This window comes from Xiphophorus hellerii, chromosome 12, assembly GCF_003331165.1.
Source record: "Xiphophorus hellerii strain 12219 chromosome 12, Xiphophorus_hellerii-4.1, whole genome shotgun sequence".
Classification (NCBI taxonomy): Eukaryota; Metazoa; Chordata; class Actinopteri; order Cyprinodontiformes; family Poeciliidae; genus Xiphophorus; species Xiphophorus hellerii.
This window is the reverse complement of record NC_045683.1, coordinates 2,799,491-2,823,475: the sequence shown is the minus strand read 5'-3', so window position 1 is coordinate 2,823,475 and position 23,985 is coordinate 2,799,491. Positions and strand designations below refer to the sequence as shown.

The following is a 23,985-nucleotide window of genomic DNA, read 5'->3' as shown; positions in this document are numbered from 1 at the left end:
AGAACTAAGTGTTTGAGGGCAAACGGTGCATGTACAGGAGGGAACTATCATGTGAAAAAATGAGGACACCCAGTGAAAGAATGTGTTTTCCAGACATATGGGACATTCTTCTAGCTGCTCTCCTCATGCGGTATCACGCCATCCTTTGACTCTTCCCCTGCTACAAGAATCATCTCCATGTCCTCGGATCTTCTCTGAGGTTTTCCTCTTTTTCATTTCCAACATCCTCTTTCCAGGGAATCAGCCATCTGTCCTCAGAACAGGATCAAACTGTCTACTTTCCTCTGTCTTTATGTCCAAGCCGCCTGCCTGTAGCTGTTGCTCTGATCTGATCCTCTGAACTGTTACACTGAATCTATCAGTAGCTGCAAATGTGTGCAAATCTTTGTTTATATTTTGTTCATGTAAAAAACCCCACAATTTCACAATTATGGTATTTCCAATGACATTGAAATCACACTTGAATAAGCTTGTTCAGAAATAAAAAATCATGGTGACAACGGGCGTAAAGAGTTACATGAGATATATTCATAATGTAGCTAGCCATGACGCTAAGCAGAGTTGGGGGAAATTGTGGTTGATGATTTTACAGAAGAGATTTGGATTCAACACGTTGGAATGACACACAACATTTTATAAACTGTGTGATGTGAGAGTTCTGGTGGAGCCAAAAACAAACCATCACCCTCCAACCCCTTCCTGTCTTCCTCTTTGTCGTTTCTGCCAGCGGTAACATCCTGTTGGTGATGCTGTGACTCGTGAGATGTGAAAAAAGTGTTTCCATTGCAGTTTTGCGAAATATATCCATTTCAATACGCCTTAAAAACCACCTCATCCTAATGCAAAAACCTTTTATTGAGGTTTTTTTTAAATTGGTGTGTTTCCATTGAGTGAATCTATTTTCGTAATTTCAATTTGCCCAATTTTAATGGAAACGCAAGTAGTGACTCCAACCATACACCTCACCACAACCTGACTCTCCTCATGCATGTCCTGGACTGAATGACTTCCTTAAGGTGGCATCAAGAAGTTATCAGTCTGTTAAACTAATTCTGAAGTTGGTTGTTCAAGAAAAACATGCAAGTGTAAAAGTTGAATTAGAGGGCCGTGACCAGCAGCAGCTCATTTGGATTCAAAGCAGCTTAAAAAGAGGCAGAACTGACAAAACAGAAATCTCATTATCCAAGCAGGACTTTGAACAAGAAAATGTGACAAACATGTTTTGTGTAGACCATAAACTCATCCTAACCTGATCAAGTAAGCATAATAAAACCATTGCTGAACTACTTTACAAAACATTTAAGATATTTTACCAGTGATGTGAACTGAGACCAAGGACAGAACTTTATACAAGCCGTAGTTTTTTCTGGTCAGAGAACTTTTGGAGTACCTGAGACCAGGCGCCCGTCCTCCACTGGGCCAAACACGGGGTTCTGTTACAGGGTCTCCGGCTCTCCGGTTTCTCCCCGCTGCAGTATTTGCTGTGAATGGAGCGGCTGGTGTCGTCATGGAGGAAATGTATGCAGCGAACCGTCCGGATCTGGAAACCCAGGGAGCCGCAGGTTTTGGTACAATGCTCCCAGTCTTCAGAGATCCATCTGCAGAATTTAAAACCAGGAGAACGCTGAGGCTAGTTATGATGTAAAAACTCATTTCTAAACAACTTTAAATAAATGTTGTCATCTACAAGTACACAAGTTGTCCTTTATTGGGTGTTTTCATATTTAAAAAAAATAAAGTTTACAGAAGAACAAGATGCAAACCATAAACTTCAGAATATAGTGTTTATTTATTAACATTTCAACTAAGGATGCATGTTTAGAAGAGGTGGGAAGGTAGCAAATGAGCCACTCATCAGCATACACAGAAAGCACACATTCAAGGAAACGTTACCTCCTGTAATGAGGTGCATTCAATTTACATGAATGAAATCAGAATTATGAGGTTTCCTGCTCACCTTGACTTTGAATTAATACTAATAATAGCTACAGCATGACTGATGTGTGTATAAAACATAATGAAAGTTCCAGGAACAAACAGTCTTTTTTGCACATATGACAGTAGTATTCATAGTAAACTTTATTATTATAGTATACTTTATTTATAGTATATTGTTAGTGTTGTAAATTACAATGCAAGTCAAATTTGTATCTTTCATTATTCGGATAAATAATTGAAGAAGACCAGAGGAGTGCACAGGCTCAAACAATAAACCCACAAGGTTAGAAAACACGAGCCAAATCTTTTTACATATTGATCATGGTTCAAAACGCTGTAAAAAACAAATAAATCAGCTCCGCTTCAAGAAGAAATCAAAAAACAAAAAGGCTTAAGTTCACCAAAAGGCAATGCTAGACATGATTATTGATGCTACCCTGAGCTAATGAGACTAAAAAAGGCCTTTTGGTCATCAGGAAACTGTTTTCCATCAAGCTTGGAACATACCAGGGTCGAATGATCATTTCTGCATGGCAAAGAAAATTATTCAGGATTTATGGAAATGTGTATAATAATAAAAATGGGCAACTTCTGAACTCAGACAGAAGTTCTCCATTAAAAATGATTTCCATTACAATTTTCTCTTATAAAAACACTTGAGTGGTTAAAGGGAACATATTTAAATGAGAGAAAATGACCTTGTCAGAAAAGCTTAAACCCATATCCAATTGGGAAAATGCTAAATAACTTAAAGATCACTGAAGCAGAAACCAGCCAGGAGGCTAAAGGAGCTGCAGAAGTTTCAGATACCTGCACAAAGTTTGCAAAGAAGGAGTTCAAAGAAGTAAAGATGTGGTTTGGTTAAATAGATATATACCCTGAGGTCAGCTGTCTTTCTTGTTTTGTTTATTGCAGAATAGAACATCTTTTATGCTTTTAAAGCAGAGATATGCTAGGTTGATCGCCATTTTAATTCCAGCTGGTAATAATCCAAAAAACACCAGAAGGCTTGAAGGCTTTACTGAGGTATTTCATCACAGAAAAATATGTATTTATTCCCTGGGATATGTGGCTCTGTTCAAAGCAAAACAAAGCCCAGCGGCTATTTATGGTAGTTCCTTTCCAAATAAGCTGCTACGCTGCTGATACATCCGACACATCCCTTTAATCATGACAGCGTGCGGAGGAAGGCAGTCATCTCTTTGTTCGACTCGACGCTCTGCAGCTGTTCGCTGCCACAGCTGCAGCTAACACCGACTCACACTTCTGCCCCCAAATCATCTGCTCTGCAAGGGGAACTTAGCTTCCTCACTTAGCTTATTCAGTTAGCTTACTCACTTAGCTTTCTCAGTTAGCTTACTCACTTAGCTTTGTCAGTTAGCTTTCTCACTTAAATTCCTCACTTAGCTTACTCGGTTAACTTACTCACTTAGCTTAGTTAGCTTAATCAGTGCACTTACTTACTTGACTTATTCAGTTTGCATCCTCAATTACCTTACTCTCTTAGCTTACATAGTTAGCTTCCTCAGTCAGTTTACTCAGTTAGCTTAGTCAGTTAGTTACTCTGTTAGCTACCTCAGTTAGTTTACTCTGTTAGCTTCCTCACCTAGCTTCCCTAGTTAGCTGCCTCAGTTAGCTTTCTCAGTTAACTTACTCACTTTGCTTCCCTACTTAGCTTACTTAGTTAGCTTCCTCAGTTTGTTTACTCACTTGGCTTATTAAGTTAGCTTACTCTCTTAGTTTATTCACTTAGCTTACTCACCGCTAATACTCCCTTCAGAGAAAACATTCCTTTACTGGAGCAAGTTTGTTCGCTCAGGCAAACAAGAACAAATGCTTCTATGTTCTAGGTAGATGTCCCTATTTTTATGAGTATTTATGAGCTTCATATTTGTTTGCTGCTTCCAGCAAAGTTCAGCCTGATGCTCCATCCATCGCTTGCAATCAAATGACAAAGGAAAGATGAATGACTCGACATTCTATGTTCATAAAAGAATAAATTACCAACAAGGGAGCAAACAAGCTCAAACTGTCAGGAAACTGATATTTCTGAAGCACTTTGCTCTCATTTTTGCCAAAGAAACAACTTCAAGGAGAGAGTGTCACAAACTATGTTAAAATGTTCACCTAAAGCAAGATCAGCAGACTGTGAAATACAATCTAATTAACCTGTCGCTTCCTATTGTTATGCCACTTTATTCAAAGCTATTCCTGAAAGTGAAATTTTGAAATGTCAAAATTAATAATAACTCAGCAGGAGAGCGGGTGGGAGGACAAATTAACGCTCGACTACAGAAAAAAGATAAATTAAAGAGACGGCATAGTTAAAATGTTTCCCTCCAGCCGAGTTCAAACAGTTCAGGAACTGTTCGTTTGTTCAACCAAGAGAATCCTCTTTTTTCAAAAATGTCAAATATTCCTGTTATTGGGACAGTCTGGCGACCCGTCCAGGGCGACCCGTCCAGGGCGACCCGTCCAGGGCGACCCGTCCAGGGCGACCCGCCTCTCGCCCGGAACGGTAGCCAGAGATCGGCACCAGCACCTCCCGACCCCAGTAGAAAATGGATGGATGGATTCCTATTATACGGATTTGGTAACTAACTGATAACTAATAATTAACCTTTAAAATATGAACAAAGCTTATATTACCAAGTATTTTTAGTTTAGATTCTGTAGTGATATGTCACAGTGCAAATATCTTAATACACTTGAAAAAGACAAAACCAAGTTTTCAGCAAGATATAGGAGCTTGTTTATAGATTCTTAGTATTAGCCACATAAACACTTTTAGAATTTGTATTTTTGTTTATAAGATTTGTTGTGGAAGTGAAGAGGACCCACTACTTTAAATCAAGCAAGTTTCACTCTTTCTTAATTCACCAAAGTTCAGAGCTTCATCTTCCTAAATATCAAACCAGTTTTCTTTCCAGTGCAAAGAGTTAAACATTATTTAAAACCGTACTTAATTAAAGGATTGTCACTTTTTCATTGTTGCATATTTTATTTAAATTTCCATTAATACTTTGTAAGTGTGTTTTTATAAGTTCGTATTTCTTACATTTATGATCGACTGATGAAGGATTGTCTTTTTGGATTATATTATATTTTGTTCTGTAATATTTGGATTTACATAAACTCTGAGTTTTTGCTTCTTTTTGCAGCGTTATTATTACAAACACAGCTTATTAAATAAATAATTCCTTAATGTTAATAAAAAGCACCAATTCCACTGAAAGATTATTTCACTTATAACAAGACATTTTTTCCATCTGTGAAATAATAAAATCAAGGTTGTATGTAGCCTACATACTGCGATAATAAAGTACCTTTCCACAGAAGCACAAACAGCTTATAATTAACATTTTTAAATTAATGTCTGAAATAAAATAACTTCTTCTACACTGTCCTCCTGAATAATGAAATCTAGAAAACTGACATTTTCATATGCATGTTTATGAGAACTTTATAGAAAACATTTGAAGTTCAAAAAGATGATCACATAAAAGCACTAGAGTGTGATTAATTTGGTTATTTTAATTTTTTATTGACTGACTGCATTGTTTGATCACCAGGATCAAATGTGTGTAATTGACTTTAGTTCAATTAAATTAACTTTCTTTTGTAAAGTCATACAGCATGTGTTGTGATTTCAATTAACTAAACTTTAAATATACATTAATTTCTAAAAGAGACTCACATTAATTCACAGTAATACATTTTCCACTAATGAACAAAACACTGAAACATGTTCAAAAGCAGAAAAAAAGTTTTCTTTTTATGACGTTTAATTAAAGGAACTGGGTGAAGATGAGAAAGTTCTGCGGTAATAAACGGTAATCAGAGGAAGTTGTGCATGTACGATCTCTGGGTTTGTGTCAGAACGCAGCAAGCTGCCATCTTCTTCCTTTTCTGCACAGAGTTCTGAGAAAACGTTTTCAAATCCCCTTAATTTCTTTCTACTCTGCTTCAAGGGAGCAAAACAGCGAATGAGTTTTCTTTTAAAAAATAGAAAATAACTCCACTGGTTTTCTAAGTTTCTCTTTGGCTGCTTTCTACTTCATGTTCAGTCCAGTTCTGCTGACTGCTCATGATAAAATATTGCAAATGAGGAGAAATTGACAAGTAGATGACATACCTACCGCAGATGAGCATAGATATTTACTGTAATAGATATTTGATTATAGAGTTGATCATCCTCTTCTGTTATCTGGTTTTCACCTGACAGCTCTTTGGAAACAACCTTTTTGCTGCTGAATCTTTTTTTTTCTTTCTGTCTGCTAAACCTTGTTAGCATTTAATTGTTTTCCAAAAAGTGTGTCCTTGTGACAATCTGCTAGTCACAAAGTGACTAAATAAGCAATTTAAAATTCATTAGGTTGTCATTTAGGTGACCACTGTTGCCACTACCTTGGACTTTAGACTCATTTTATGCCTGAATGACTCACAGGACAAAGTTAAGTAGCTTATAAAAAATTGAAATGAAATGAAATTATTACCTTCCACTAGCACTACGTCACCAAACTGCCTGATGAACACAACAAATTCTGGTAAATATTCTTCTTTATTTAAAGATAAATGTAGTTGACCATTGGAAAAGACACAGCATTGTGTTAAAATCACAAAGTTTAACAAGATCTTCTTCATATGGAGCCAGGTGGGGGACATTGCATGGCTAATTCAATAAAAAGATAACTCTGTTTCTCTTTTTGAGCCCAGTATCAGGCACGCTGCTGCTGCTGCTGCTGCTGCTGGTGGTGAGTCAGATCAGGCTCCAGTGTTGTAAAGAAAAGCCAGGTTCGTCTAATATCCTCCCCTGGGTCCTTAACGCTGGTTTTCTCCAGGCTGATGCATGCTGGGATTTTATTTTTGACCCCAGTGTTATCCTTACTTTGGAGCCAGTGGGTCATAATTTTCCCCCTGTCGACGTTCAACGCTCCACTTTCCGCATGATGGTGGAAACATTTACAGTGACGGCGCTGATTGGATCTGAACATGAATTTGTTGTTCATAGTTAATAAATGTTAAAAAAACCTGTAGATTGAAGAGGTTCGGTGTGCTGCTGTAAGGCTGTCACTGTACTTAAAGTTCAGTTAAAGCTGCACGATGTAAATTTTATGTAAAAAATCTGTTTTGTAAAATATTTGATCAAATGTGGTGACAGTCTGCTATCTGTTAAAGTTTCAATTTTCTCCACCTCCTTTCTGAGCCATCTGAAGAAATGCACAGTTCCCAACCAAAAACAACCAATCAGAGTCAGGAGGTGGGCCTTAGAGCTGTCAATCACCCTCATATATGCGCTGCTAAATGTACTAATGGGGTAAAAAGAACTCATTGTTACAGGAAAACTAATTATCTGCCAATTATAACCAACGGTGGCTATGCTAACTAGCATTGGGCTCTGCTGGGGAGAAGCTGTGGCTTATAGAGCAAAGGGGAAAGGACTAAGCAGCGCGCACACAGGTGTGATTGAATGCAATCTTATTAAAAACTTCCCACATAAACTTTATAATAATTGTTGTATGATTTATTCAGGTGTTGGCTATACCTGCTTATATTTAATTTGTTGAAGATAGTCAAACCAAGAGACTAATTTAATACAATCAGGAAACATGTTGTAACATGGAAACTTGTGCAGAAAATGAAGTATTATAAATAAGTTGAATAATTCAGCCTCACAGATGGGGATGATAATTAAACTCCTTTCATGTTTCTCTGTGCATTACATTAAAAATAACTATTAAATACTTAAGTATATAGAAGTACTGGGGCTGTAGTAATCAGTAAATAAAAATCAATGTGTTATTTGTTGCATATCTCAGTTTAAACAACAACTCATGTTCTACATTCTTATGTTTTTGCAATAAGTTTTTGTTTTAATAATGTATGCCATCCCACAGCTAAACTGTAAAGTTATGGATTTAATAAGATTTTTTTTTCCAACTTAAAAATGAAAGTTTGTTTAAAGAAAGTTGTTGAAAGGTTTTTTTCCTATTTTGCAGGTCTGGAGCTGAACGGAGCAGCCGGTGGCTAACATTAGCGCACTGTGAGCGCTCTCAAACGTTACGTTGCATTTTCTCACAGCATTGAAGTTCATGATAACCTAAAGCAGCCGCCTCACGCTGCGGCCCCATTCGGATGAGTGAGGCTGGCAACAGTTTTCAGGGACGGCTCCCAACAAGCCTCCTTCCTGCAGACGCACTCGCAGCGTTTCTGTCAGCAGCAGCTCTCTGCTCTGCCTCACAGTAAACCACTCAGGCAAACAGCTCATGTCCTCAGAATCGCCTCAAGGTGCTGCTTCTACCTGCTATTTTTCACACAGCTGGTTTTTCTCTGATTGATCTTTTCCAATATGACTCACACTGACGTAAAGCAGAGCTGAACTGTTAAGAAATCCTCCTGAATTTGGTAAAGTAAAAAATTTCTCTCTTTTTTTTGATTAAAGGGATTCGACCTCAATAGTTTCATCATTAACTTTCTTTTATTCATGTCTTTCTTCCAACAATCTTCTCCAAAGAGGAAATTATTCCTGAACGTGATTAGAACGTGAATGTGATAATTAATTTTATTAATTTTTTTATAATTCCATTATAAATGACAGGCATCAGGGTCCACCATAAGGTAAAATTAATACTTTGGTGACCTTTTAGATAAACTACATTTATTAATTATCACGACACTCGCAGAATATTATATTCAATCTATTCATTTTAACATATGTGTGGAAAAAAAAATCAGACTTTTTTTAAAATTGAGTTTAGTTTAAAACAAGCCTGAAAAATAAGCAAGAAATAATAATAATAATAAAAACTTGTATCTTGTTGTGACTGTGGCATTCATCTTAGTAAAACATGCATTAGGTTTAATTTATTTAAGCAGAAAAAAGTAATTAGTCTCATAGTCTCTATCTTTTATACTTTTTTTGTCTTATTTGTCCTAAGATGGTTTTTCATACACTGCAAAAACTTAAAATCTTACCAAGTATTTTTGCTCAGGTTTGCTTCATACACTTAAAATAAGTAAAAACTAACTTACAAATAACTTTTTCAGCAAGACATAGGAGCTTATTTTAAGAAAATAATTTCTTAATATTTATGGAAAAATACTTGGCAGATTATTTTGTTTATAACATTTCTAACATTTTTCCAATAAGTGAAATAATCTGCCAGTAGAACTATAACTTTTTCATCATTAATATTAAGGAATTATTGACTTAAACAAGCTTCTACAGTATATCTTGCTGAAAAATTACTTGTAAGTAAGTTTTGTCTTTTTTCAAGTGTAGTAAGATATTTGCTCTAGAAACTAGAACAAAACTACTTGGTAAAATACTTAAAAGGTCTTAAACTGTAATAGATTTTATTTTGTAACGTTTGAGGAGAGAGAGGCAGAAAATTCTCCAGATGAATTAATAATTTAGATTATTAAACTGTTTATGTTAGAATGTTAAACAGCACTTATGTTCTGAGGCACAAAATGTGTCAACTTAAACGTTCACACATTTTAAGTCTGAAGAAATGAATGTTCATTTGTTTCTTCAGTTTGGAAAGTCATGTTAAGGTTATTGTGGTACAAAAATGTGTCTTTTGTTTTCCTTGTTCATCTGTGTGATTTTTTACTTTTATCATGTTCGAAATAAATAACATTTCTGTAGAACAAAATGTTGAAATGCTGTATGCTGTTTGAGTTGCTCCTCAATGAAGGCAGAAGTCCAGGGAACAGATTTGAAACGTGTTACACAGTTGGGTGAACTCTGGACTGACTTTCTATAATCTCAAAAGTGAAGCTTCTGTAAAGAAAATATCATTTTTCACCAAAAGTAAGTAGGCAGGAGCCTCCTGTTGGTTAATTACTTCATGGGTGATTATCTTTCAGCTGGCCACATGTTATTTAACGCCAACTGATGTAATGAGTAGCTTCTCATTCCCTAAATAAACATGTGGAGAGACATTTTGGTCGTGGAAAAGGTGTTGGTCGGTTTAAGAATCAAGCAGAGAAAATATCTAAGGAGATGCAGAAAGTACAAAAATTGGGTTGAACAGTTCTTACGCTTATCTGTAAAAGAAATTTTAAGAGGCATCACTCTCAAAATGATGAGAAGAAAAACTGGAAGTGTGGAAACATCTTTTAGGCCAACATGTGGATGGAAAACATGAATGTTTCCTGAATGACTGAGACCGTAAACATTCGGTTAGGCCTGTCACGATAACTCATTTTGCTAGATGATACATTATGCCAGTAATTATTGTGATAAACGATAATATTGTTGTTTTGAGACCATTTTCAAGTAATATATTGATGGTAGCATAATCATGCAAGGTTACCCTCTCAAAGACCAATAAGCAAACAACCAAAAACAATAAATGAACAGGAAATACAAACCACACAAAACCATAAATAATAAAGTGGATTAAACAACTTCCTGTTCTGATTTGTTAATTTGTAGTTGAGCTTAGTGATTTGTTGATGTAGTTTGCACTTCAGGGCCACCGTAGATTCAATCAGTAGTCAGATTTCTCCATAATCAATACAGGATTTTGGTGAAAACTAATGCAACACAGGATGGAATCAGCTCTTGTGACAGAAGCTTATGGAAACACAGCGAATAGACGCCATAATCAGAGCTAAAGCTTTTTTTGTGAGACCTTTTTCTTGTTGGCCTTGTCCTGGCGGTGTATGCTGCTTTTATGGCTGAAAATCACAGGTTTTTATTTTTGAAAGTTCAGCAGTGTTCCACTCACTCTCACAATCAGCAACACTCCTGCAGGCATTAGGTGACAGAGGAGGAGCGGGTTTAACGGAAAAAACAGCAACACAGGCAAAATGCTCAGAGCAGATAAACCCAGGGAAGATTAAAGGTTTGGTGATAAAGACTCACCATCCAACGGAGAGCTTTAGGGTTAGGGTTAGGGTTAGGGTTATCCTTAGAACTATAGCCAAGCACCATCTCATGCTGTCGTCAGGACAAATAGTGAAATATCCTGTTTGGTTGCGTGATGGATTCTCAGATTACATTTTTAAAGATCAAGTCTTCAAACATCAGATGATAATGGAGGGTAGTGAGAGTGTTTCAGTTTAGCTTTATGCTAACAGGGCCGTTTCTAGCTTTATGGGGGCCCAGAGCAAGATGCTGTTTTTGGGCCCCAAGTTTATCAAACTACAAGCAAGAGATTCCCAACCCTTTTGATGGTACGAAACACCTAAAGGACTTCCTTCAAATCAAAGCTAAAATCTATGTACTCTTTATAATAATATATTTTAGTCTGTAGTACAATTTTATTACGCTTTATTATGTCACTGCAACTTTATGTTTTCATCATGTAACGCACTTTGAATTACAGGCTTAAAGTTACTTCAGTTAATCTGTTTGCAGAAACCCCCCCCAAAGCATTTCAAATAAAGACTTCTGAGTGAAAACTGCATCAAACCTCGGCTCTGAGGAAGTTTGTAAAAAGTCTGAAGTTCAGCAGCAACTTGGGATTTTATCAAACAGCAACGATCTCATGAAAAACACGATTAATCTTCCCTTCAGAAACCCATAGAATCCATAGTTTCTCTTTCAGCTCTGCTTAAAACCAGGGAGTATTGATCTGACATAACGCTCTGGTGCTTCCTAATAGGTTTCAACAGCACTAGCAGACAGTCACTCCTCCTTACATGCATCAGAGGCAAGTTAAATGTCTGTATTTATTCATTCTGGTAGAGGATATTGGTACAGCTACAAAGCTCCAGTTCAAACTCTTGCAAAAGCAGAAGGAAAATGAAAGGATTTACAGTCTGTCTACAGCATCTACGTTCAGCGTGAAATCATTCTCTCAGACTTTTGGGTTATTGACAAAAAGTTCAAAACATTAGCGAGTAAATAAGCCTCTCTGTATATGCATGCTAAACTGTCCCAAATGATGCATTAGACTTAAACAGAAATGGAAGCAGCAATTTCGCCGCTTTCATTAGCTTGTAAATTACCTCCATTGTCTTATCAACGTATCGTCAGGGCAGACGGCCATGTCTGCCTAACAAACACCGGTAATTTGGACGCGCATTTCTGAAGCAAACATCTGCATACATTATGCAAATGAAACCCGGTGAAAACTGAGGAGGTTTTAGAGCTAAAGCGCCGTCACTTCTGCTTTATCACACACTGATCCTGACTGGCAGCCAAAGGAAACCAACCTTTACAAACAAACATGGAAAATTATTATTTTAATCAAGACTTTAGCAATTTATGAAATTTTTTCAAATAATCAAGCCTTTTTACGTGACTTTGTTTTACCTGGCAAAACATATGCTACTGTTCAAATGAGATTTTTTTTTGTAAATTAGTTGCTATTATAATTAGAGTGTAACTCTACAAGTATTCATATCTACATGAATACTATCACATTCATCATGAGCGTCTGTACTCCTCTAAATTATAAATCAATCACAATAATCATCAGAACACCAATTTCACCACTAAGAGCAATTTAATTCAATTTTATTCAATCTAACTGCTAATTAAAAAGTTAATCATAAAGCACTAACTAAAGCATTCATCTTAAACATTAGCTGTGCTCATGCTAACGTGCTAATGCTACACCAACAGCAAAAGATAACGCTAGTTTTATTGTTGTTGAGTCTTGCTAACTCCTTTGATGAATTTTCCGGAGTGACCATGATCAGAAACGACATCAGTAGATTGTTTCATTGTTTCCCAAAAGCCTTAAAGCAATGCATTCTGGGTGAAAAATAAATGATGCATCGCATCACAGGTGGCGAACCGGCAGATGAGTTTATTAGCAGCCCTGGTTGTTTGTTCATATAAGTGAAGTATTATTCTGTAAACCTCAAATGTTTTGTTGAGGTTGTCATTTGTTCTATAAAGATTCTTGGAAGAAAAGGAGACAACGAAGAGAGGAAATGCATCTGGTGTGTTAGCATTCTTCCCCAGCTTCATAATAAGAGCATGAACATAAACGTCCAACTACTTCAAGAATTCTTAATTTATAACCAAAACTTAAAAATATACATTAAACAAAACAGCCAATTAAATTAGAGCTTTAGAATTTTTCTGGATAGATTAATTTAGGAGAAGCTAAGTGTGATAAACAAAAAGTTAGATCAGCTATTAGCGCATTAGCAGCAAATTTGCTAATATTTTTCTAAATTAGTTTTTCTTGTAAGCAGCGCCGTGCAGTAACAGATGCAGGAAACAAACTCTATGCATCGTGCAGAAAACTCTGGTCTGCATTTTCTCTTTCTCTGACCTCTCATTACGAAGACTTTAAATTATTGAAAGGGTCTCTAAAAGGAAATGTTGGAGTTTTGAAAGTTTGCAAAACTTTGGTGGCAGTAACTGAGCCATGCCAAGTTCTGCTTTTATAATGAGAAAAATTTCATTCGGTTTGTTACATCACATTTTTTACGTCTGTTGAGAGCTATGTAGTTCAAAGTGCAAAGACATTTTTTGAATGTTCAATGAATTTAGAAGTAAACAAAGTAATGAATGCTGAACCTAAAGCTGACTTTCAGCGCCATGAGTAGCAAAGGGAGTTTATTTCCTGTTTCTGCGTAGAAAACAAAAAAGTTTTACGTTTCTTTTTCACTCTTGTGCAACACCTGCATTAAATCTTCACTTTTTTATACTGTTTTTTAGCATCACTTTCTCTTAACAATTTCATTTTTGTATTTTGAGAAATAATGAGTCCAATGTAAACCAAACGTTGTACAGATTTAAAAAACAGAGCTGATTTTAACAGGATAAGTTTTTCATTTCAACTTCTCTCTAAATCTCAGAAAAAAAAGAGAATTACATTTAGGTAAATAACATTTGTATCCTTTTATTGAACTGTAATCTTTGGATTTTTGTGCTTTGTGACAGAACGCTGTACTCACTGAGGCTGAGTGCAGTCCTGAAGGTTACACATTCGGCGGATCGGCTTCGGCTTCTTGTTCGCCTCACAGTATCCGCGGTGGACCATCTTTGTGTCTCCCTTCTTCCTACAGCCGTACTTGGTGTACTGAAACCCTGGGAAAGAGGAGACTCTTTAATTACGGACTGCTTGGCAGTGCGTAAAAAGGAAGCAATTGATTCGAAGACATTTATTAAATGGTTTAAACGGCAGCAATAATCAGCCTCGGAGCCCCAGAAGCAGGATCGTGTTGTCACATAAATATCTCCACCTCAGCAGGGAAATCTTAGATTTTTATGTATCCAGGCCCCAAGGCTTAAAGCTGCAGTATGTAACTTTTATTAAAAAAAAAATATATATATATATATATAACATATTGTTAAACTGTCACCACGTTGTGACAGTTTGTTATAATACAGATAATTTGTGAAAAGATCGATCTCTTCCCCCTCCTTACTGAGCTGCTACTGATCCAATTAATAAACAAGCTGAATTATTTTTGGTTCATACTGCAGAGCATCAGATACTGAGCAGACAGTGGAGAGGATGAAAAGATCCTTAACCACAGCAGGCAGAGCGGCTGCATTCAAAAACCAACAGATGGGTCCCATCAAGTGATTAAAACGATTGGAGAGCAAAAAATTATTCAAATGAGGCGTCAGATGATTTATAACAACCTACTGACTGACTGACTGTAAATCAGGAAAGAGAAAACAAATCATAAGGAAAGTCTTTAGAACAGGGGAGTCCAAACTTCATGCCATGTGGGCCAAAATCGATAAGTTAATAGAACGTGCAGGGCAAAAACATGTAAAAAAAAAATAAGAATAAAAAGATTAAAATAAAACCAAGCTTTATTGTGGATTATGTACTTTATTCTCGTATTTTTATGACTTTATACTCAAAATACGAGTTTATTATAACATTAAAAATTTATTCTCTTCATATTACGAATTTGTTTTTGTAAAATATGACTTATTTCTTGTAGTTTTATTACCATATTTGCAACATTATGTGCTTATTATCATAATGCCACTTCATTCTCGTAATATTATGACTATTCTCATACCACTATATTTGTAATATTATGACTTTATTCTTGTGAATTTCAGGACTTTATGTTTAAAATATTTTGTGTTTATTATCATGTTACAACTTTATTTTGTAATATTATGACTTTATTCTTGTAATTTTAGGACTTTATAGTCATAATTTAATATTTTTATTTCCTCCTAGTATGGCACTAATACTCCATCATACTTATTCAACTCGTTTAAAGTGTGAGAATTAAACTGGGATCACATTTATAAACTGCTGCTTGGCGGAGTGGGACTTAAAGTGGAAAATGTTAATGTGTGTCAGCAGTCACGTCCCTCTGAGACCTTTGAAGGATAATGCGATGATTTACCTCCAGAGCAGGGCTTTGAGCACGGCGACCAGCTCTTCAGAGCCCACTCGTACGCTTCCTCCTGGATCACGTTGTTGTTGTTGACCGGCACCGAGTCCTCGTGGATGATGTACTTGTACATTAACGTGGATCGTGTCTCATTGTCCTTCGGTATAATCTACAAACCAGGAAGAGAGCAAAAACAAAAGCCGGCGCGTCACAGCCTGATCCATACTGCAAATCTGCAGTGAGAGACTGGAGCTGTTCAAATAAACTGTGGATGATTTCAATAGGAGGGGAAAATAAAGCCAGGATGGCTCATTGTGCAACCATGCTAAGGTAATTGGCTCGTGATGAGACAGGTAATTGGAGGAGAGTGAATGGTTAGAGAAAGCACTGCGACACCAGAAGGTGAAGTAATACTCCCTCTTTACTTGTCTACTTCTGTGTTGTCTTTAATAAAAACACAAGCTATTATCTTCCTACTGAAATACATCAGAGCAACTCTGAATAATAACACGATCACGACTCAATGACTCATGAAAAATGGTTCATAGAAACCTTTTCACTTTTTCTCAGAATAATCTTCAGATTAAATTACACTGCTAAAACAGGAGTTAAACGCCTGTCAAACTGAAGGCCCGGGGGCCACATCCGGCCCGTCATAACTTTTTATAGGGCCCTCTAGACTCAGACGCCTCCAGGTTTTTGTTGTGTTTCGCACTAATGTATATTTGTGAGATTATTCAAAGTTTTCCACAACAATTAACACAAACGTTGGGTTTAAATGACTGCTAACTCCCACCTGCAGGCCGCAGTATTTCTTACTTTTTACTGCACTTGATGTCAGGTTACAGTCGGTTATCAATATGAGGAGTAACAAAAAGTCACATTTAACAAAAAGTCATACGTAAGCGCAAATACTGCAAATTTTTTCTAATCATCAAATCCTCAAAATCTTTGATTTTTATAGCAAAATCACAAAAACAATCATGAAATCCTGGATGTTCAATATTATTTAATTTAAGAAGTACTTAGCGAATGCAGAGACATCTATTTATCCATATTTAATCAGTTTTTATCTGTGCATTCTGGCACAACCAACCTTTCAGAACATTTATGATCTTGATGTTGCCCAGAATGAAAATGATTTTGACTTTCCTGGGTTAGAAGATCAGAACATAAATGAAAATCACAGACAGAAGGATCATAATCCTGACTATGAACACCGCAAGCAGAATCGTTGGAGTCCAACTGGGAACAGGCTCCACTTGGTGCTGAGAATGTGGGCACAGCTTTTGCTTTGGGCTTAGAACGACAGGATAGCACTTAAAAGATTAACATAACGTCATCTCTGTGTGTCAACCTTGTAAAATGTCACAGAAGACGACTATATGTGATCTTATTGGTTAAAAACAATGACTGTTTAAAGTGTAAACAGAAGTGGTGATATCTACATGTTAAAGGTGACCAATTATTGGTCCTTGATCAGGTTAGAATCCGTCTATGGTCAATACAAAACATATTTGTTAAATTCTTTACACAAAATCATTAGAGGATGAGACTTTAGTTTGCTCAGTTTTGCCTATTTCAAGCTGTTTTAGGGCCTCTGTCACTTTAAATCCAAATAAGCTGCTGCTGGCCACGCCTCCCAAACGCAACTCAACGCGAAAATGGTTGCAAATGGATGAATAATTATACAACTGTACATCTTTGAAATGCAGAAGTGGAGCCTCCTGCACAACCAACAAGGAAGCAGCAAGTGGTTTCTAAATGGTAAGTCCACAACAAAACCAGCTGACCAAACGTGCTGGAGCTCAGCTTGGGTTGCTAGGTGACACGGTGGAGCTTCACTGGGGTTGCTAGGTAACAGTGCAATACCTGTCCAATGACCAAACAATCAAGATGTTTTTGTAATGGCTCATTTTCCAGACACCAAAAAACTTCTGGGTGGTTTTTTTAAGTGCTTGGACTGTTTTTATAAGCAGTTAGACTCAAATGTAAAAACAAAATGCAAATATATCCTAATAGATTAAACTTTAATGTGTTGAAAACACTTGAAAATTACATTTTTAAAATGCCTGCACTGCTAAAACATTAAATATTGTCAAGTAATCTTGGTCTAGTTTCCAGCTCAAATACTGTATCTTAGTAAACTTGAAATAGGACACAAGTAACTTTTCAGTAAGCTATAGGAGCTTGTTTTAAGTCAATTCCTCAATAGATTAAAAAGTTCTAGTTCCATTGGCAGATTATTTTACGTATAACATGATATTTTTCTAATGTTATAAGTAAAACAATCCAACGGAACTAGAACTTTTTAATCAATATTGAGGAATTATTTACTTAAAACAAGCTCCTATATCTTACTGAAAAGTTACTTGTATGTTAGTTTTGTCTAGTTTCAAGTGTACTAAGATATTTGCACTAGAAACTAGACCAAAGGTACTTGGCAGGATTTTGTGATTTTGCAGTGTAAATCTGACTTTGGGTAAATAAGGAGAAGTTTTGTTGACGTTTTAGTGGCATGAATCTGTTTCTGAAGCCTGTGCCCTGCAGCGCCTCACCAGAACCACCACGAGGTCGTGCAGAGGTCCGTCGGTGTGCAGCGTCTCCACGTCTCCCTCCAGGATGTAGTGCCACTCCACTCCCAGGTCAATGAAGCTCCTGGACTTCGGCTCGTCTCCCTTCCCGTTGAGGATGTAGTGTCCTGTTGCCTGGTTCTTGATTGCTGCAATCAGTCATTCGGTGGGAGAAATCATCAGACTGGAGAAACCTCCTCTACCAGCCCGACCTCTGCTCTGATTTATTATAAATCTGCCTGAACATTTAAGTCTGAATTAATCACACACAATAACACTGATTGCACTTAAATGCATAAGCATAAGGTTATGATAGGGCTTAGATTATTTAAATATCAACATTAATCAGAAATATTTAATAGGCACTGAGCTTTAGACACTTTTTTCTCTGGTGCACAAACTAACTTTCTAACAGTGAAAAAAAAAACATTCTAAATTTTACTAAGAAAAAAATTATAAAATGGATAATGACATACAAATGTTGATGTTGTTGTAGCTGCCACTTTAATTTTTAAGCACTTGCCAAAATTCACAGTTGTGGGCAGATTTCTACAGAGACCAAAATGTGTTTTGAGTTATTTTAAAACCAGTTGTGAAATATAAAGAAGTTTATTGTGAAAAAACCTCATTCTCACTGTAGTCATTGAATGCATGCAAATATCTTTGTACACTTAGAATAAGGAAACTGACTTACAAGTACATTTTATTAAAAGATATAGCACCTTGTTTTAAGTCAATAATTCTTTAATATTAATAAAAATAAAAGTTCCATCGGTGGATTTTTTCACTTAAGACATTTTCCCCATTTTATAAGCAACAAAAACGGTCAGTAGAACTAGAATTTTATCAATATTAAGGAATAATTGACTTAAAGCAAACTTCTATATTTTTCTGAAAATGTTCTTGTAAATTAGTTGGTAAGATTTTGTGATTTTGCAGAGATAAAAAAAAACAAGATTCTGGTCATTTTATCTCTTCCTAAATGTCTCAACTCTCAATTTTCTCATATGCATTTTTTATATACCATTATTATCTAAACTAAAATGCATTATGTACATTAAAATGTGCTGGAATAAATTTTAAGAGAATTATTTAGAAATATAAGGCTGAAAAAATACAAGAAGGGAACAGACAAGAAAAAAAACAACATACATTTTTCACGTACAACTAAACGAAAGTTGTTTATGTTTAACAAAAGTATGACTTATGGGCTTGAAAAACTGATTGTTTGGCCTTATTGACGACTAAATCACTTCCATTAATGAGATTCGCTTAAATGTTGTGACTACCAGACTGAAAACTAGAGACCGATCATCACTTTTGGCATTTTAAGGGGTAAATTTATGAATTGCGTCGATTGACATCTACAGTCGTTACAGACGAGAAATCAATTTGCAGTTTGGATTTTCTTTTTCTGCCAGGACTTTTACTGCAGATGGTGAAAGCAGCTCAGTTTGCTTCAAAACTCAGCGAGGTGATTTATTGTTCTTAGGAAAAATAAGGACAATAAGCCTCTGTAGGAGTTGTTTTTCCAGCAGGATGAAGCAGGATTTAATGAGCACCTGTACAATCATTTATTCTGAAAATCAAAATTCCTTTTGTGGTCATTAAAACCCCACAGTTGATGTGACTTCTCATCAGTTAGTAGGTGCACCAGGGGCAACCGGTCCATTTCCTGATTATTGGTTTAGGTTCAAGGCAGCGCGCTAATATTTTGTAACATTGACATCATGACAGGAGATGTGAGTTTTGAGAAAAACAGCAGTTTGAAGAATAAGCAGGCAGTAATCTTTCTCTCAGCGTCATTATCAGGTAATGACGGCGGATGAAGAGCGTTTACTGATGAAGAGGAGCGGGTCTGATGCTGCGCGGGTCGTTAGCTTTCAGACGCTTCACATGAGCGGGTCGGACTCTGTGAAATGTTTTCAGCTGCTGGGTTCGTGTTTTGTTCGGTCCCGTTTCTGTGCTGCAGTATCGATTTTCCCCGCAGCCACAGGGAATAAAAGAAATAAAGGTAATCAGTTGTGAAGCGTTTTTCTTTCATGCTGGGATCCCGGCAGGCTGAACTGTCAACAACGAAGGCAAAAACAGTAAACAAAGGAAAACGAGGAACAGAGTCGGAGTGGACGGATGAAATCAACGGGTAGAAAACTGATTCCAACGATTTTTTATTTAGAATTATTTATTATTTTTCTTGTTTGATAAAATTTTTTTAGTTTAATTCTCAGTTTTCTTTACGTTTTAAAAAGAGTTTTATTATTTAAATCAGAGGTGTTCAACATGGGGGTCGTGACACAAAGGCGGGTCGTGGAGGTTCGTTAAGAGGGTCGTGACATTTCTGATGAAACATTTTTGTGTATTTTTATATTAACATTAGCTCAACATGTAACAAATTGACAGAAGGCATAAAATAATGTTGATCAATTTTAGTATTTAAGGCATTATTGTAATGTTTATTTTATTAAAGTCCTTTAGAAAACAAAAATGCAATTTGTTTAAAAATTGAAGGAATAATTAAATCACTTATCCAGCTATAAATTGTGTTTTATTTATTAGAATATATTTATATATTATTCAGTTTATTAGACCAATAAATATTTTTTAGATTTATAATTTAAACTAAATGTAATTAATTACACATTTTCAATAAAATAATTAGATTTATTTAATGATGAAAGTAGAACTTCCTGAAGAAAAAATAAATCTGTGATGCTACATGAATCCATAAATGTTGTGTATTTTGGATTTTGTGTTTCAGTAACGTTCTGCATGCTGGATGAATGTCCAAAAGAAGAAACGTATTAAGAAGATAACTCTCCTTCAGATGAAAACGCCCCTTTAAAGACTGTTTTAGCTGGTTTGTGATTCCATTTGCTCAACAGTTTCGCCTCCATTCAGAGTTTTCTCTTGTTGCAAACGGTGCCAATAGTTTTCCCCGGCGGTTTGCGGCGGCCATGACGGTTCTTCTGTTCTGAAGCCAGGATGTTTCCTGTTGCTCCGTCTGAAAGAAGCGAACCCTTCCCACGACAAAGAGGCAGCAGACAGCTGTGTGTGTGTCGTTCTAGAACCATTTCTGCTCGTTGTTTGGCACCGCTGCTGCCTTTACGGACGTGAGAGCGATCCATTCAACGTGCACAAAGGTTCCTCACAGATGCTAGCTTTTGAATTGAGCGCCGATAAGAAGCCGGATGGCGCCGCTCCTCTCCGCTCCGTAGAAATAATTGTTCCAGGTGTCTGAAAAGGATTCAGGACGGTTTTCCACCTCAGACCCAAAAACAGGGCAGCAGCGTTTCTGCATGTGGCAGAAGGGAAACATCAACTCCAACATCCAATGAACTCGCAGGTTAAACCTCAACATTTAATAACTTTCTGCAAAAGTTGCTTCACTTTTTATCTAGTTTCTTTAGCTACAAACTGGGTGTTTAAATTGTGTTGAAAAATATTCAAATTACGTAGAGTAATAAACTTTAAACCATTTAATTTCTTCAATTTTCTGTTTTGTGTCATTTTAAGTTGTCCATTCTTTTTGTTGGGCCTTCGTAGCTTTTTTCAGAAATAACTGTACTTCACTGTTTAAAATGTCAGTAGACATTTAAAACTCGCTGCTTAAAAGTCTCTTTCTGCTACTTTAATAATAAAAAAACAGTTTTGACAAAGAAAACTCAGACTGATCTGATATTTATCAGATGCATAAACATCTGTGGGATAAAAACTGACCTTTTGTTTTTTGCTCTTTAAAGAAACATAAAAAAAATCCAGGATGAAGTGAAATAAAAGTTGTCAAAAGTGTGATGTTGCATAAATGTTAAGGCTTGCATTTTGATTTTAAAAAATATCTTCAGGTCAGAATTTATTTCAGGAGCAGAACATTTCAAATGTATTCATCAATCAGCCCAGAAGACTTTAAATCAGCTGGTTTAGTTCACTCCAGAGTTTATCTGTTTAAATTGTTCACTTTCTTATTTTTTATTTTTACTCTACAGACAGAAAATAACAGTAATTAGTTATTTTGTCATCTTACCTGAGTTTACGTCAAAGACCGTCTCTCAACTTTAGTCAGAGGTTAATTTTGTTCTAAACGTCACAGAGCTAAATAAATTATACTTTCATTGAGTCATTTCCAAAACATGAAGGGAAAAGATAAACTGCATCTTTAATGCATTCAGTTGTTTATCGGATGAACAACCGAATCCTGCTGCTCTGATAAGCTTTCACAGAATAAATGTTGAGATGTTTTGGGAAACAAGTTACAGCTTTGAAGATGTTTTTAATCTGGAACGAGCGTTAAGGAAAGATAGAAAAACTACTTGTTCCAGATGTATCACAGTTAATAAAAACACAGAAAGGGGAAAGTCATATGTAAAAATATTAACATGGAATTTAGAAACATATTTCTTTTTATTTTTATAAAAAGTTTGCAGCTTAAAAAGAACAGCAAGTCCTTAAAATAAGTCGTTTGCTGAGAATGACCTGAGAAATTTGACTTGTGAAGCAAAAGATCTGATTCTACAAACTGTTTAAGTAAAAACAATCTCTAAACTCAGAGCTGTAAAACTAATATATTTTTTATATATTTTATTTATTTATATTAAAAGAACCTGGCATAAAACTGATATCTAATTTGGCTTTTATTTGTAGCAGTAAATGAAAACACTGAGGATTCAGCTGTTCATCAAAAAGAACAGAAATGAAATGGGAAGTCAAGACAATAAAGTTAAAGTTTTTCCACTGCAGAAACAAAATCTTACAAAGTCCTTCAGTTTAGTTTCTAGTGCAAATATCTTAGTGCACCTGAAATAAGACAAAACTAATTTAGATGTATTTTTCAGCAAGAAATAGGCCGATTATTTCACTTATAAGGCATTTTTCCCATTTTATAATCTACCAATGGAACTAGAACTTTTTCATCAACATTATGTCATTATTTACTTAAACAAGCTCCCATTTCTTGCTGAAACTTTACTTCTCAGTTAGTTTTGTCTTATTTCAGGCGTACTAAGATATTTACACTAGAAACTGAAGAAAAACACTGGGTAACATTTTGTGTTTTTGCAGTGCAGGGAGGTCGATTATGATAATCAGACCAAACTTCTCCAGGTCAGTTGGGGTTACCATAGTTACGTCCTCTGACCTCTAGGAGCTCTCTGACCAGAATGAGCCGTTTTCTTTTCTTCTCTCGATTGTTTGCAGGTCTGTTGGAAAAGCTGAAACTTCAGGAGGTTTTGTTTAAACTTCATCTTTTGTCCTGACTGCGATTCTGTGATTAGATCTTTTTGCTTTGTGAATTATTGAAGATATCTTGTTATGGATTCTCTGCTGTTTCTTCTGTTCTGTTCTTTTTCTGGCCACAGAACAGAACCTGGCCAGCCAGGGCGTTCAGGTATGAAACTTTTGTTTTGACAGATAAAAACATCGCTTTATTAGGAATTTGTCTCTGTTGCTTTGGCCTTGGAGACCCTACCATTTATTGCTTCCTTTCTGTTTAAGTCCTGAAGTAAAGCAGTGAAAATAAATTACTTTTACGTTGAGTTGTTGGGTTTTCAAGTTTGTTGGTTCCTTGATTTATTTTCTACATCTCGTGTTGCACCCGGTGCTTCCTCTTCAATTCCAAAGGTTGCAAACAATCATAGCTATTTATTTTTTCCTAAACGCCAGAATAATGGAAAGATTATCTGGTTTAAAGTCAGACAATGAGAAAATAGGTTTAAGGATGTTTTTACATAATGCATGCAACTTTTTAACAGTTCAAACACCAAATATACCTGAATATAATGCGCACAAAAATGAATATAGATTATTTATGCCTCCTACCAATTTGTTACATGTTGGATTAACATGAATGTTAATATGTATTTAAAGACACAACTTTGAATTTTGAAAAAAATATACAAAACATGTTTAATCTGAAATTTCACAGCCTTCCTGCAGTACAGCCGTGGCCCCCCAGGTGTTACGACCCCCATGTTGAGCACCTCTGATTTAAATAAAAACACATTTGAAAAATGATTGAAAATGAAACTAAAATATAAAATCAAAACAAAAAAGTAAATTATAAGGTAATCGCGTAGTGAGGAGCCCTGCGTTTCGGTATTTCAGCTTCCAGAGATTTGATAGAGCAAACATAACGTGGAAAACAACTGAGCAAATTCCAACTCTGTGACTTTGAACATAACTTTAACTTTTAACCCAA

The 23,985-nt window shown here is 36.0% G+C and overlaps 1 protein-coding gene across 2 annotated transcripts in view; it reads right to left on the bottom strand.

The window, feature by feature from the left end:
- Positions 1 to 23,985, bottom strand: part of adamts3 (ADAM metallopeptidase with thrombospondin type 1 motif, 3) — a 157,264-nt gene that overhangs the window by 8,073 nt on the left and 125,206 nt on the right. For both annotated transcript variants that reach the window (XM_032578401.1, XM_032578402.1), the window contains exons 17-20: positions 17,781 to 17,944; positions 15,235 to 15,391; positions 13,810 to 13,942; positions 1,391 to 1,598 (exon numbers count right to left, since the gene is read on the bottom strand). In XM_032578401.1, coding sequence (XP_032434292.1) covers positions 1,391 to 1,598; positions 13,810 to 13,942; positions 15,235 to 15,391; positions 17,781 to 17,944 — 662 coding nt within the window. The remainder of the gene's footprint in view (positions 1 to 1,390; positions 1,599 to 13,809; positions 13,943 to 15,234; positions 15,392 to 17,780; positions 17,945 to 23,985) is intronic.